At 38.1% G+C, this 17,147-nt stretch overlaps 1 protein-coding gene across 1 annotated transcript in view; it reads left to right on the top strand.

The window, feature by feature from the left end:
* LOC115215001 (ATP synthase subunit O, mitochondrial) overlaps nucleotides 1-15,450 on the top strand; it is a 16,517-nt gene extending 1,067 nt beyond the window's left edge. Inside the window, exons 2-8 of the mRNA XM_029784111.2 lie at nucleotides 1,512-1,556; nucleotides 3,604-3,714; nucleotides 5,022-5,094; nucleotides 7,307-7,366; nucleotides 9,856-9,968; nucleotides 14,633-14,719; nucleotides 15,209-15,450. Coding sequence (XP_029639971.1) covers nucleotides 1,512-1,556; nucleotides 3,604-3,714; nucleotides 5,022-5,094; nucleotides 7,307-7,366; nucleotides 9,856-9,968; nucleotides 14,633-14,719; nucleotides 15,209-15,322 — 603 coding nt within the window. The 3' untranslated portion in view covers nucleotides 15,323-15,450. The remainder of the gene's footprint in view (nucleotides 1-1,511; nucleotides 1,557-3,603; nucleotides 3,715-5,021; nucleotides 5,095-7,306; nucleotides 7,367-9,855; nucleotides 9,969-14,632; nucleotides 14,720-15,208) is intronic.
* Nucleotides 15,451-17,147: the final 1,697 nt, after the last annotated feature.

Below are 17,147 nucleotides of genomic sequence, written 5' to 3'. Positions count from 1 at the left end.
CCGGACATTTAGTTTGTCTTTTTATTATTACATCTCAAACTACATAATATTTACGTGTGTTTCACTAGCAAATACAAATATGTTGTGTATAGTAGATAATTGCATAATCACATTGAACACGTGCACTTTAAAAGTTCTTAAATTCTTGCCTTCATGCTTCGAACTTTGAAGAGTGCTGAAAGACGTCTAGTATTCCATTGGTTTTTACCATCATTATTTTAAATCCAATTCCCATGTGGATATGGGTTAGACAAATTGCCATGGTCCAAGCCATTTTGTATTGTGAACTACTGCTTCTAAAGACTGATATGTTGCTAGTAGTCGTCATTTGGTTTGGTTTCTAAGCCTTAATGCCCTTCCTATTGAACACCACTTCACAAAGTGCACTAGATACATTTCTTGTGGCAACATCTCTAGAGAGGGTGAATAGACTTCAAAAGATGTTAAACGAGGATGTTGGTACTCTACCTTTTAAAAAAAAAAAAAGAAAGGTCATTGGGTAACGAAGTCCTTGCTATGCTCTTTGAAAAAGTACAAAAATCATTTAACCATGGATTTGTTTTTGATTAAGAGTTCACCTTGAGGTAAACAATAACTCTCAACCTAGTAAAATGTGTAGCTCTATACTAAGTATTCATTTTGATATGTGTGTTTATATATATTTATAGATGATGATGGTATAGACTCTATGCCATTATTAATCTTGTAGTTGCCATAAAGTGATTGCTAAACAAAACAGCATTTTACAGGCTTTCTTATAGCAGCATAGAGATCATATCATTGATTTAAAGTTTTCTGCTGCATATTAAAATCTGTTGATGTTGCAAAATTATGAAAGGTTTTGATTGAAAACCTAACACATTAAGTTTAGTACATGTGAATGTCATATACAGGTCTTGCTGTGTTAAATAGAAATGAAGTGGTGTTTTTTTTTCTGTTATAATTTACAGTTATAATTCTATTAGTTATGAATTTAAGACTGTTACTGAAATTTGCTTAACCCTTTGTTTAGCAAGTACTTTTCCACTTACCCTAGCAGCCGAAAAATAGTCCCCCATTTCCTTCTATAAGACCTTAGTTTATAAACATTTCAGGCTTTTTTATTGGCTACCTTACCCTGTTATTGTCAGTTTTGTATCATCAGTGTAGGGTGAACGTCAATGTGCTGAGTAAATTGTATGCATCTCACAAATACGTTTTTCCCATTTTGGTATCATCCCAGATTTAGAATTATACCTGATACTCTTGCTTGTAATTAACAATAGAAAAGTGTGTTGCTTCTTGTGACTCTAGTTCAGACACAAGCACAGGCTCATCATCAGGGAGGCTACACTACTAAAAAAAATGCAAGGTAATTTTTTTTTGTTAGGTATGTTATTCACCAAGTTTTTCATGCTACATTTGCATTCTGTTTACTTTGATTTCAACATTTTTTTCTCTTGTTTTTAAATGTATCATTTTATAACATTTTCTAATACCCCTTTTTTTTTTTTTTTAAATCTTGTTTTCAGGTGAGGCAGTTTGCAACATCTTCCTTGAGACTCAAACTTGTAAAGGTATTTATTTCATTATTACTATTTCTGGTTACAGTTTTTCTTCCTTCTAGACTCTGTGAAATAGTTATCGGTTCTTCTGGACTGGCTCCATGTCATCTCTTATCAACAAAACCTATGACCATCCTGCCTTTCTTTTTAATCCCTTGTAAAAAGCGTTCATGCCAGCACCACATAAAGGGAGCACTCATACCAACAGTATGTGAAAGAGCAGTGTCAGTATCATATAAAAAGCACCCATGCTGGCACTTTGTAAAAAACACCCAGTACTTTCTATAAAGTGATTGGCATTAGGAAGGGCATCCAACTATAGAAACTGTGCCAAACCAGATGACTGAAGCCTGGTGCAGCCCTCTGGCTTGTCAGCTCCTAGCAAACTGTCCAACCCATGCCAGCATGGAAAACAGATATTCAATGATGGTGATGTAGTATATCTAAACATACTTTATCTAATATAAATGTCATGACCTGCAATTTCTTTTCTGAGTAGAGTGATTGCATTTGAGGTAAATGGAGCACAAAAGCGAGGTAGACCGAGAAAAAGGTGGAGGGGGAGATTGGGAGGGTTGGTTTGAAAAAGGAGGACGCCCAAAACTGGGTGGGATGATGTGAGGGCAGTTGTTACGGCATTGAGGCAGATCTGGCCACCCTTGTTAACGGGGACAAAAATCCCGATTTAAAACACTGGATGATGATAATGATTTAAGTTACCAGTGGCAAAGCAGTGCACTTGACCTCTTCTGGCTATCCCCTATTGAAGAGATATGTTGACCAAAGCCCTGCCTAAATGTTTACAATGAAGACACATAGCTTAGTGATTAGAGTATTCAGCACACAATCACAAGGTCATGAGTTGAATTCCCAGCAGCACATTGTATCCTTGAGCAAGGCATTTTATTTCACATTGCTCCATCCACTCAGCTGGCTAAAATGAGTTGTGCCTGTATTTCAAAGGGCCACATACTGAATCTCCCTAAGAACTATGTTAAGTGTATGCTGTTAGGGATAAGATGACCAATAGTTTTTTAGCATATGGCATTCGATCTATCATATCCCTGAGTAGTTAGTCTCTTCCATGTGTGCATTTTTTGCTTGCCTTTGTTGTTTAACAGGTGATTTTCGTTTTGCAGATTGTTATAACTCTTATACAAGTAAAACCAGTTACAAGTTCTTTCTTTCTTTGCTGGAATTTAGTGGATTATAATTTATTAGTCTTGTACTCAAGGCCTAAATCACAATTATAGTTACAACGTACACCTGTCTGTGGTGTGCTCAGCCACTTGCATGTTAATTTCATGAGCAGGCTGTTGCATTGATCCGATCAACTGGAACCTTCACCATTGTAACCAACAAAGTGCCAGTTAGCCTAAATGCTTGCAGGAAAAGATGGTAAACTTTGCTAGTGGTTATAATATTGAACTGGACAGCCTTTTAGGCCTACAATCTTCCTTCAACTATTTCTGATTCTTAAGAACTGTGACTGAAGGGAATCAATCACTGGATAATATGTATTATTTCAATGAGCCCTTGCACAAATGATTATTAAAGTACTGGCACCATCTGAGCGTGATCGTTGCCAGAGCAGCCAACTGGCTTCTGTGCCAGTGGCACCTAAAAAGCACCATTCAAGCATGATCATTACCAGCGTCGCCTTACTGGCACTTGTCTCTGTGGCATGTGAAAAAACATTCGATCAAGGTTGTTGCCAGTGCAGGTGGCACGTAAAAAACACCATTTGAGCTTGGCCGTTGCCAGTACTGCCTGACTGGCCCTCATGCCGGTGGCACGTAAAAGCACCCACTACACTCTGGGAGTGGTTGATGAAGGGCATCCAGCTGTAGAAACTCTGCCACATCAGATTGGACCCTGGTGCAGCTATCTGGTTCGTCAGTCAAATCGTCCAACCCATGCTAGCATAGAAAGTGGACGTTAAATGATGATGATGATCTCTCAATGTGTTGTTACAATTTAATGATTTTGATTTTTCTGTTTTATGTTCTTTTTACTCCGAATTTGTAATCTTAATTTATACCGCTTTATGACTTTGCAGCCCCCTGTGCAAGTATTTGGCATTGCAGGCCGATATGCCACAGCTCTCTACTCTGCTGCAACAAAAGAGAACAAGCTTGATCTTGTACAGAAAGATCTTACTGCCCTCAAGGTGAGTTTTTAATAACATGAAATTTATATTAAAATAACATTTGTTAGATTTTCATAGTTAGATCCTTTTATTATATCTGTCTCTAAAGGCAACAAAGTGGCAGAATCTTTAAAGCATCAAACAAAATGCTTAGAAGCATTTCTTCACATTCTTAGTTGTCATTCCAATAAGATCACTGTTGCCTCTTATCATTTTGGGGTTGATAAAATAAGTATATGTTGGACACTATCTCTTCTCCCCTAAAACTGCTGGACTTGTGTCCAAACTTGAAACTTATATTAGTCGGTTTTTGCTAAACTGTTTGATTACAGAGGACATAAACAAAACGGTGCTGGTTGTCAAGCATTGAAACCAAACACAAAGACACTTATGTACGTAAAAGAGGGCCTGTGTAGTTCTGGCACATCCCCAACAGTGCAAACACTTGGTTGGTGTCTTCCCCTATGGATGCAGATTGACCAGTACCATGTGACTGGAATTTGGTTGATAGAAATTGAAAGAAATCTATTGTATACATATACATGTATTAATTACTTGTAGGGACACTGTATGTACCAGCTGCCAGGAATGCGTTAAATATGGAAAATTAGTATATCCAAGTGTTACACTGCTATATTTTGTAGCTATTTAAGCAATGAGTTCATGGACGGTCGATGGGTTGGATAGGGTACTGAATAAGGAGGAGCAACAACTCTTGAAATATGCATATACACTCATCATCTATTTTTCCAGCTTCAATCAAATTGTTTACATTAGATGTATTTGAAGCACTGTAACAAATTAGTGCCAGCTATAATTTCTATAGAAAATTTGTAGAGAAATCTTAAAATATATATGTGTGTATATCTGGCATTAGGAAGGGCATCTAGCCATAGAAACCTTGCCAAGCAGACAATAAAGACCAACATAGACCTCAGACCAGTAAAATCAGCTAACTCATGCTAGTGTAGGACACAAATATTGATTAATTGGTGATGTGTTCCTCTTGTCCTTACACAAGTGTACTATTTGTAATTAAAAACAAAAAAAAAAGGCCATCATACAAAGTGTGAAGAATTACTGGAAATATTACCTTACTTGGAAGCAAAGTGGGTTTGCATAAAAAAAAAACAAAGACATGGCATGTGGGAAGAAGCTTGGTTCCCAACGGCACAGTTCCAGGTTCAGTCCCACTGTGTGCTGCCTTGAGCCAACCAAAGCCTTGTGAGTGGATTTGGTAGACAGAAATTTTTGTCATTTATGTATTTCACCATTGAAATAATGTTTGTAATTTTTGCTATCGTTTAGTAATTTCTGTCCTTTTGAAGGGTTTGATGGCAAAGGATGTGTCCTTCGCTCAATTTATTGAAAACCCATCATTGAAGCGCAAGGATAAAGAGAGTAAGTAAACATAATCATTATTTCTGATGTTGTTCAGTTTAGTAGTTCTTTGATCTTAATCTTAAAACCATATTTGAAGGGTAGATTAATCCATCACCCAGTTATAACACTACCACTTTGCCTTTGATTGCCTTTAGTGGACTCCACTTTGATGCAAACATTTGAGCAAGATCTGAGGGTGACTTCCTTCCTACCAGCTCTGCAAGCCTTGCATTAAGATCATGTTGTTTTATTATTACTCTTAACCATAAATAAATATGCATAAAGAAAATTTGTGTGTGTGTGTATATATATGTATGAGGTAGCACTGTGCGGCCTAATTTTAAAGAGATATATTGTGTAAGGGTGGAACAATGCGAGAAGGTACAAAATAAACTGCAAGAGGAAAAGAAAGTTGCAGTCTTATTTTGCATTTCTATATTTTGAGGTTATGACCCATGTAGAAGAACATTTTCTTTTTGTAATTTATTTTGTACCTTCTTGCTTTGTTCCAGTCTTACACAAGTCTCTAAAATAAATTAGCGTCGTCATCATTTATTGTCCACTTTCTATGCTAACATGGGTTGGACGGTTTGACTGAGGACTGGCAAGCTGAGAAGCTGCACCAGGCACCAATCTGATTTGGCATGGTTTCTACAGCTGGATGCCCTTCCTAATACCAACCACTGCAAGTGTAGTGGATGCTTTTTGCATGCCACCAGCATGGGAGCCAGTCAGGCAGCACTGGCTTCAACCATGCTCGAATGGCGCTTTTTACGTGCCACCAGCACAGGTGCCTGTCAGGCAGCACTGGCATCAGTTTTGCTCGAATGCTGCTTTTTATGTGCTACCAGCACTGGTATTGGCCACACTCAAATGGTACTTTTTACATGCCACTCGTACGGTGCCAGTCAAGCAGCACTGGCATCATCCACACTCGAATGGTCCTATCAAAATCGTAATCGATCAACATCAATGGAATTTGCAGCTGTGATACCAGTGCCGGTGGCACGTAAGAGAACCATCCGAACGTGGCAGTAGCCAGCGCCGCCCTGACTGGCCTCTGTGCCGGTGGCACGTAAAAAGCACCATCCGATCGTGGCCGTTGCCAACCTCCTCTGGCATGTAAAAAGCACCCACCACACTCACAGAGTGGTTGGCATTAGGAAGGGCATCCAGCTGTAGAAACACTGCCAGATCAGACTGGAGCCTGGTGCAGCCTCCTGGCTTCTCAGACTCCAATCGAACCGTCCAACCCATGCTAGCATGGAAAAAGGACGTTAAACGATGATGATGATATATATATATATATATATATATATATATATATATGTCACCTAAAGTCAGTAAGTAATCTACTTTATAGGTGCTATTCATCGGAAACTTATTTTTTAAAATAGGTCAAGACAAACCTAGTTATTATTTTATATTAATCCCAACAATAATGTGTGTGTGTGTCTCCTCATCTCTTGGCATCACGTGATGGTTTTAAGCATGTGTTGCTGCAATACAGATGATGTCGTTTGTTTAGAATCTTCCCTGAAGAACGTGATGTTATGATACTGGACTTTTTACTACAGAATTACAAACTCAAACCATTCTATAGATATTGTGGGATTTCTCAATTGAACACATTTTAATTTATTTGCTTCAACTTACTGTATTTAAATATTTGTCATTATCATTTTAACCGCAAAAATTTTATTCGGATGTTGGTTCCAAATTTTGGCACAAGGTCAACAATTTTGTGGGAGGGGATAAGTCGAATACATTGATCCCGGTACTCGACTTCTTATTTTACTGACCCTGAAAGGTTGAAAGGCGAAGTTGACCCTGGTGGAATTTGAACTCAAAACGTAAAGATGGACAAAATACTACTGAGCTTGCTGCCTTAATAATGTGCTGGAGTCATTGTGACCTTCAAGATGGTGCCCCAACACAGGCTGAAATAAGTAAAAGATGTGATCAGATATAGAGAGGGAAGGCAAATCTATCCATACATTACCTCATGTTTGTGGACTAAGTAAATAATCCACCTTAAACGCATGACCATAAATAATGTTAACTTAATTGTGGGTGTTGTTTTCTATGTAGTCCACATATAGAGAACTTGCTTTATTGAACATGTATTTTAAATATTAAGTTTGCAAAGTGTGTTTCAAAGTGAAAAATATCATTTAACCGGCATGTAAGAAAAAAATAATAATTTACTTTCTACCCTGCCATTTTCCAGCTGCCTTGGTTGGTGTTGCTCAGAAGATGAAATACAACAATCTTGTAGTGAACCTCCTTGGTGAGTAAATCAATAATATTTGATATCTTTGGATTTCCAATTTCTGTAATACCTCAGATTTAACAGAGGCATAATTACTCTTCCCAATAACTACTCATTTGAACATTGTTGTCTATTTTACAAAAGATAAGTTTTGTCTAAAATTTGTAATAAAAAATTTAAAAAAAAACACTGTTGGTATTTGAATGTAAATGGTATTTTAGATTGTTTGATAATTAATAAAAGTAGACATTTTGAGGTAAAATGAACATTGTTCTTATTTGTGTATTCTTTATTAATAATACTATGAAGAATCAATTCTCTCTATCATTCACTTCGATATAACAAGAAAATCTGTATTTAGATCCTTGAAGGGATTTTAACTCATTATGTAGGTGAACTTTAGCAGGAAGGAGTGATGGTTAGCAGTGGTAAGCATGTGTGAGTGTTAGGGGAAAAAAAGTGATGAAAGTAAGTAACGAAGAATAATGGCATAGACAGAGCCAATGAAATGCCATCTCTTGTTAAACAGGTAATATCTTGGAGGAATGATAGTGATAATAGGGAGGCACATTGGTAGGTCATCAACGTCCGCTTTCCATGCTAGCATGGGTTGGACGGTTCGACTGGGGTCTGGGAAGCCAGGAGGCTGCACCAGGCCCAGTCTGATCTGGTAGTGTTTCTACAACTGGGTGCCCTTCCTAACGCCAACCACTCCGTGAGTGTAGTGGGTGCTTTTTACATGCCACCGGCACAGGTGCCAGACGAGGCTGGCAATGGCCACGATCAGATGGTGCTTTTTACATGCCACCGGCACGGAGGCCAGTCGGGGCGGCGCTGGCAACGGCCACATTCGGATGGTTCTTTTTATGAATGATATATGAGAGAGTAACAAAGAATGGAGGAGTACAGCACATGGGAACTTGATATGAGCTCTGTACATCATGTTCAGGAGAGTCCTATGTGGAGATATTATACATGCCAATCACTACCACCTTCATCATTATGTCTGTTTCATATTTGCATAAGTCTGGGTTTTAAGAATTAATGCATATATGTGTAGATCTGTTTATACACATCTGCATTTTAGTGTGTGTGTGCATATATACACTAAAATTAAGATGTATGCACACAAATATACACAGGTTTACATATCTACATGTATCTGTTTACCTCCTCTTATGTGTGAGTGTGTGCATGTGTTTATAACAAAGAGGAAGAAAGTTATACTCTTTTACTTGTTTCAGTCATTTGACTGCAGCCATGCTGGAGCATCGCCTTTCGTCAAGCAAATCAACCCCAAGACTTATTCTTCGTAAGCCTAGTACTTATTCTATCGGTCTCTTTTTGCCAAACCACTTGTTTACAGGGACATAAACACACCAGCATCGGTTGTCAAGCGATGGTGAGGAGACAAACATATACACACACACATATGTACGACAGGCTTCTTTCAGTTTCTGTCTGCCAAATCCACTCACAAGGCTTTGGTCGGCCAGAGGGTATAGTAGAAGACACTTGCCCAAGGTGCCATGCAGTGGGCCTGAACCCGGAACCATATGGTTGGTAAGCAAGCTACTTACCACAGAGCCACTCCTGCATTATACTAAATAAAAGATAAATTCTTGGTTTATTGAAATAATCTTTGTTTCAAAAGAAGGCAAAAGAAATGCCTGGGGGCAATTGTGACCAACTGTAAATGAAGAGCGATAATCTTGGGAATTCTCCAAAACAGAGACAATATTAAGGAAATGGCCATCTGTTTTCTTTTATTAGACATGAGATCTACTGGTGAATACATGCTTCTACCTCAGTTGGCATCGTTATCACAGTTGTTGTCCTACATTGACTTCAGCTGGACATATAAAATTTGAACACCTATAACACTTGCAGACAACCTTTTTGGCCAACGGCAATTTGAAATTGCCATTAGGTACTTGCTTACTTTCTCTCAAAGAAATGTTCATTAAATTAATTCATCTTGTATGGCTTTCATGGTGCTTATTGTCCCTATTCAAAACACTGGCTTCTCTGAATTATTTCTGTCTGTGTATATAAGGTGTAGACATGGCTATGTGATTTAGAAGCTTGCTTCCCTACCATGTTGTCTTGGGTTCAGTTCGACTGTGAAGCACCTTAATTTAGGCCTGTAAAACTAGGCCCTCAATTGACAAATCTAGCTATTGAATACTATTAGTACACAATATCCAACCCAACCAAATGAACTTGAATCCTTAAATAATCTGTGATCTGATACACTTCTTCCCTGACTAAGATCTTCTATGGCTGAATTTTTGAGTAAAAGAAAAAATAATTGTCAATTTTTTATCTTTAGATTTCATTATCATAGTTCATTTTATTCAATAGGGTGGACATCTGTCCGTAGAAAATTTGTCTCAATGAATTCTGTCTGACCCATGCCAGCATGAAGTAATGGAAGTTATAACACTGATGATGATTTCTATATTATAGTATGATATCATTATTATTATTATTAATTTTAATTTCAGGAGCTCTCTCTGAAAATGGACGTATCCAGAAGATCTCTGGTGTCATTGATGCATTTGAAACCATTATGAGTTCTCACAGAGGTGAAGTGCCCTGCACCGTTACCACAGCTAAGGTATGTAAATAGTTACAGAATTGATATATGCTGTGGTCACTTCAGAAATGCCACCTTAGTAACTACCTCAAAGTCAGTAGTGAGCACCTCACCTATTCCACAAGTTGCTCACATCTAAACAGTCATTCAAGAGATTGGCAATGATTCATTCACCAACATGTTGCAGTCACTGTGTCACAGATATGCTGTTTCCCATTTTCTATTTCAGTCACTACTGCAACAGCCCCTATGCTCTTTTAAACTAGCTAGCTGTGTCTTCCTTCTTGCACTAAACTTTCCTTCCATCTTCAACCCTCTTGAACTCTTCCCCTACTCCTGTCTACTTTTTCCTGTAAACATTAACATCAGTCTTACTATTCAAGAAGATCATGATCTCTCTTTACTCATAACTTTTAAAAAAATGTGTTTATGCTGACACTTAATATATATACAACCCTGCTGGCGGAGAGTGGTAAGGATCTGGAGGATCTTGTCCTGCTGGCCACGAAAGAGAGTGAGAAATTTGGGCTGTACCTCAATATTAAGCAAATGAAGATCATGTCAACAGCAGCCACAACAAACATCAGCATCAAGATCGATAATGAAGAGATTGAAGTGATTGATCATTTCGTCTTCCTTGGCTCTAAAATAAATCGAGATGGTGACTGCACTCCAGAAATAAGACGGCGGATAGTACTAGGCAGAGAGGCAATGGTCAGCATGAGCAGGGTCTGGAAGAGTAGAGACATCAGACTCGCTACCAAATGCAGATTGGTGAATGCAATTGTCTTCCCAATAGCAACATATGGATGCGAAACCTGGACACTAAAGAAAGCTGACCAGAACAGAATTAATGCATTCAAGCTTTGGTGTTGGAGAAGACTTTTGTGGATTCCATGGACAGCGAGACTCACCAATGGAGAAGTTCTTAAGCAGATCAGGCCGAAAATGTCGCTAGAAGCTAGGATCACCAAGCATAGATTGGCATATTTCGGTCATATTATGCGAAGAAAATCCCTGGAAAAGGACATCATGCTCGGAATGGTCAGTGGCAAGAGAGGAAGAGGCCGACCAAGAACCTGCTGGCTTGACACCATCAGGAGTGATACCGGAATGGACATGGCCAATCTGAAGGAAGCGGCCCAGGATAGAACTGACTGGAGGACACTGATCCAACGAGTGACCGAGAGTCGACTTCGACTGAGCGGATAGAGAGAGAGAATATATATTGACATTACTGAAGTATAAGTAAAGCTACATGTGATAGCATAACCATTCTGCCACAGTGACTTCTGTCTCTGATCTTATTCTAGAAGCAAGCGTTATTTTTCTGAATTCACAGGATTTTATGGAAGATGTTGCGGAAGAGAGACATAAAGATAGGCTGACATGAGCAGTGTTTGACCTCAAAGTTTACTTTGGCAAATAGATATGCAGCTTTCCAGCTAATGATTGAGCTTCTGTATCAGTAATTCATGACCCCCCCACCCCCACCCCCTGCAAAAAAAAATAACTATCAACTGGCCATGAACAGACAATGTTAGTATATTGCATTGGATTGGATGCCTACGTTCAATCCACTGGAGGACAAAGGCTTCAGCATGTTCTCTCCACCAACTATGGTCTGATGTAGGGGCCATGAATTTAACCATCAGATCATACTGGTTTGGTAAGCCTAGTCTGCCACTCGAGCTCAAAGTGGCATGGCAGAAGGGTGCAGTTTTTTTTAAAACTCATACCCAGGTGTAATTAAGTTGGTTACTTATTTATTCCCCATTTTGAGAAACACTGCTTTATGTGGTTGCTCGGCTTACTATAAGTTGTAGTTGTAGTACTTTTCTAATTGTCTAGGAAAAAAAAGACACTGGATAATATAGTGATACACAGTAATCCCTCGACTATTTTGGGTGTTACATTCCAAAAACCCCTGCGATAGGTGAAAATCCACAAAGTAGAAACAGTACTGTACTCTTTTACTCTTTTACTTGTTTCAGTCATTTGACTGCAGCCATGCTGGAGCACCACCTTTAGTCGAGCAACTCGACCCCGGACTTATTCTTTTTGTAAGCCCAGTACTTATTCTATTGGTCTCTTTTGCCGAACCGCTAAGTTACGGGGACATAAATACACCAGCATCGGTTGTCAAGCAATACTAGGGGGACAAACACAAACACAAACACACACGCACATATATATACGACGGGCTTCTTTCAGTTTCCGTCTACCAAATCCACTCACAAGGCTTTGGTCGGCCCGAGGCTATAGTAGAAGACACTTACCCAAGGTGCCACGCAGTGGGACTGAACCCGGAACCATGCGGTTGGTAAGCAAGCTACTTACCACACAGCCACTCCTACACCTGTATATTTTTTATATTTATAATTTATATATATTTATCTCTTATTATAAAAGGCAGATTTTATCTGCCTCCCTTTGTCAGTTATAGAAATCTACAATATAGGATTTCTTCAATTACAATTTACCTAGCATTTTTAAGAGTAGAATGCATCGGGTTTTGCCAGGTCCGGTTTTTAAAATTTCAACCCCAATTAAGCAAAATTTTGAGAAAACTCACATTCTGGTGTATATGTCAAATGCTTTTCTTAGTTTGGGTTACAGCACACGCAAATGCACACACACAGTGTGCAACGAATAAACTGAAACTAATTCACTGTGTGTTGACAGGTAGACAATAGAATGCGATGGCGATGTAATATTTGTTTCTGTCTATGACGCTGTTAGATACATGAGTAAAATGTATGGGAAGCTAACAGATAAGAGTGAGTGAAAATGTTCTTGGAAGAGAGTAAATAGCGAGAGCGTGATTTGAGGAAGACTTTACATTAAATAACCGTAGTAGCTTGTATATATATATATATATATATATATATATACATACATACATAAGACAGTAAGGTGTGATTTGAGGGAGATTTGGCTGTTATTTCTACCATGTCTAGCTGCCATGTAGGGGTCTCCCTCATAGGCTCATACATACATATATACATAGATAAGACAGTAAGGTGTGATTTGGGGGAAATTTGGCTGCTATTTCTACCAGGTCTAGCTACCATGTAGAGGTCCCCCTCATTGGCTCATATATATATACATACATAAGACAATGAGGTGTGATTTGAGGGAGATTTGGCTGCTGTTTCTACCAGGTCTGTTAAGCCTTCTCATGTAAACTCAAGCTTTCTCATGCCTTGAACATAAGACCAAAGCAGAGAATGTATTCTTTTATTCTTCTGCTTTTTCAAGCCATTGGTCTGTGGCCATGCTGGGGCAATGCCTTGAAGAATTGTAGTTTAATGAATCAACTCCAGTTTTATTTTTGTAAGCATTGTACTTATTCCATCTGTTTCCTTTGTCAAACCACTAGGTGACAGGGATGTAAACAAACCAACATTCGTTGTCAAGCAGTGGTGGAGGACAAGCACAGACACGCACACACACACATACATGCATACACATATACACACATACATACATACATACATACATATATATATTTGTGTGTATATATATATTGCAGCGTGGAAGGTGTTTGTAAGCCATTTAAGAAACACACAAAAACCGTTAGATTCACTTCAACATTTAAATTTAATTTGCCAAAATATTTTCCTCGCTTTGAGACCGCGACCTGTTCACTGACAAAAATATCGTGCTAACAGGTCGCGGTCTCAAAGCGACGAAAATATTTTGACAAATTAAATTTAAATGTTGAAGTGAATCTGATGGTTTTTGTGTGTTTCTTAAATGGCTTATAAACACCTTCAACGCTGCAACTGTTTTCGTTCCAGCACACGATCTCAGATCAAGTCACTTGCTATGCAAGTACATCTCTGTAACTATATATATATTTATATATATATATGTATATTGGTAAAAACAGTAAGATAACAAAAGAAAGAAAGAGACCTCAATATTATGTAAATAGAGGAAATCTTTATATATAAAAGTGAGGTTGTGTGTCTGTCTCCTACGATTTAGATTCCTAACTACTCCCACATTTTGCAGTGCAGTTTAACCAAAACCGGGTATCTTATAGTCGTGATTCATATCGAGCCCGTCTGGGTATTAGCGCGCGTCTACGATGAGTCTACGATTTAAAAAAAAATTTACCATCAATTTTTCCCATTTTTAATCCATTTTTGACATATATAAGGGAAGTAACTCTCTAAAATTTATTATTAAATCTCAGAACGTAAAAAGCTACAGTAACACCCCGCCCCCTTTGTGGTTAGCCATATTGAGATGGCTATTATACTTTACATCTCTAAAAATGCTTATATAATTATTTCCCTTACAAACCCGAGCAACGCCGGCCGATACTGCTAGTTTTATTATAAATGCAAAACACCACCACAGAAGAATCAGTGTAAGCTTAAATAATAAACCGTGATGTGACGAGGGATTACTATAATATCTTAATAAAAAGTGAGATGGTCATGGCTGGAATGCTTTTGGTCAGACTTCTCTTGACTCAAGACCAAAGTGGAATTGATAAAAAAAAAATAACAAAATAGTTTTTTTTAAATATCTTTAATTTTGTTTGAACACTTAATTTTTCTTCACCCAGTCAATTGATCTGAATCTAAATGTTTTGCATGCTTTGAATTGATAATCATTCAGTTTCTTTACCTCTGGTTTAACCTAATAAATTTTATTTCTATTGTTACCAGGCACTTGATGCTGCAACTCTGAAGGAACTTCAAGCAGCTCTACAGCTGTTTCTTAACAAAAAGGAGAAACTTATTCTGGAAACAAAGGTTTGTTCCATCTTGTTTCTTCAACCAGTTCTGTTTGTTCATATCACCTTCTTCTCTGTCCCCTTTACGCTCCCTTCCGATGTTAACAAGGGATTTCTAATAAATATTGGCATTAGGAAGGGCATCCAGTCATAGAAACCAAACCAAATCAGGTTGGAACCTAGTGCAGATTTCTGGCTTACCAGCTCTGGTCAAACCGTCCAAGCCATGCTAATGTGGAAAATGGACATTGAACAACAATGATGATGATGACGACCTCGTTTAGTAATAGGTTTAACCTATCACTTTGTTTAACACTACCATGTGACTCCTGGGTACTTTTAGCTATGTCCACTGTTGTGAGCATCCTGTCAAGATCCCCAGTCTGAGGACCACCTTTGCATTGTGGTTCTTTTGACCTTCTGCTAAGGTCCCAACCATCCATTTCCCACATAATTCTTTGCATATATTTTAAGATGTTTTTTTAACGATTTCTTTTCCTCTTTGCAGGTGGATCCAACAATCATTGGAGGAATGTTGGTAAACATCGGTGACAGATTTGTTGACATGTCTATGGCCACCAAAATTAGGACTTACACAAACTTAATCAAGCAAGCAGTATAATCTTGGGATACAAACTTTAGTCCTGTCAAAATATGTTGCTATGTCTCAGCAATTTGTCATTTCGTAGGGTTTTTATTCTTACGAACCTGTAAAACAACTCATTAGAATTAAAAGTTTTAACCTGGAAATCCTTTTTTTTTTTTTTTTTGTTATGAAAAAATTGTAATGAATATTGAAGTCTGTTTGCAAAAGTCAAAGGCCACAAACTGTAACAATAAATTGAATCTGTTACTTAGCTCTCAGCAAATGTTCTACAAGAATCATCAGGCATGGCTCTGTGGTTAAAAAACTTGCTTGGGAACGAAGTGGTTTCAGGTTCAATCCCACTGTGCAGTAGCTTGGGCAGTTGTCTTCTACTATACCCCAAGTCAACTAATTCCTTGTGAGTGAATTTGGAAGATGGAAACTGTGTAGAAGCCTATTGTGGATCTTTATCTTTTACTTCTTTCAGTCGTTAGACTGCAGCCATGCTGGGGCACTGCCTTGAAGAATTTTTAGTTGAATGAATCAGCCCCAGTAATTTTTTTTTAAGTCTGGTACTTATTCTATCGATCCCTTTTGCCAAACTGCTAAGTTACAAGGACATAAAGACACCAACACAGCAGTGGTTGGGTACAGACATAGACATGATGAGCCTTGTTCAGTTTCCATCTACCAGATCTGTTTCCAAGGCTTTGGTCAGCCTGACGCTATATTAGAAAGCACTAGCTTAAGGTCCCACGCAGAGCAACTGAACCTGAAACTATGTAGCTGGGAACCAAACTTCTTACCACACAGCCACGTGTGTGTGTTTATGCTTGTTCCTCATCACCATTTGATAACTGGTGTTGGTTTGCTTATGTCCCTGTAACTTAGCAGTTTTGCACAAGTGAGATGGAAAAAGTACCAGGGTCAATTTGTTCGACTATACTTTTTAAGGTAGTGCTTCAGCATGGCCACAGTCCAATGACTGATACAAGTAAAAGATATTTTTTATCTCAGCATTACTTACACATGTTATTCTACCATTTCAATTATTTGAACCCTTTTGATATCAGCCTATTTGAAACTGCTTCTTGTTTTGTTTTATGCAATAAAAAGCTAATTTTAAAATATTCGTCATTTTAATGTTGGCATGGTTCAGATAGAATTAGTCAAGGCAGATTTTCTACTAACCATATGTCCTTCCTGTCACCAATTCTCACCTGTTTCCAAACAAGGTAACCTTTCTGCATCAACTGACATAGCTTCAAAAACTTGAAAAAGGGAGACTACTTGTATAACAAAGGGATGGGTGCATTGTGTAATCCCATTCTAGAAACAGTGTTCTTGAGAGTCACAAGAAAAAACCTTGGATCATAGGTCTACTCAACCAGCTAATCTTGGGTTTGGCAGCAGAGTCTAGGTAACATTAACATGGTTTCAACATAAAATAGATATATAATTTTAAGTAAAACAGGTTAACCTATTAATGCTGTGTTTCGCATAGTTGTGTGACTTGAGGAGGCAGTCAAATTGCCATGTTTGATTAGAATTAAGATGATTTCAAAAAGTTTTTTATTTATCCTTTACTTGTTTCAGTCATTGGACTGTGGCTTGAAGGCTTTAGTCAAATCAACCCCAATATTTATTATTATTTTTCTTTTATATTTGGTCCTTATTCTGTCATCTTTTCTACAAAAGGCACAAGGCCTGAAATCTGAGGAGAGAGGACTAGTCGATGACATCGACCCCAGTGTTTCACTGGCACTTAATTTATCAACCCCAAAGGGATGAAAGGCAAAGTCAACCACACCAGAATTTGAACTCAGAACATGAAGACAGGTGAAATACCACTAAGCATTTT

Source organism: Octopus sinensis, linkage group LG8 (assembly GCF_006345805.1).
Source record: "Octopus sinensis linkage group LG8, ASM634580v1, whole genome shotgun sequence".
Classification (NCBI taxonomy): domain Eukaryota; kingdom Metazoa; phylum Mollusca; class Cephalopoda; order Octopoda; family Octopodidae; genus Octopus; species Octopus sinensis.
This window is presented reverse-complemented; position numbering and strand designations above follow the sequence as displayed.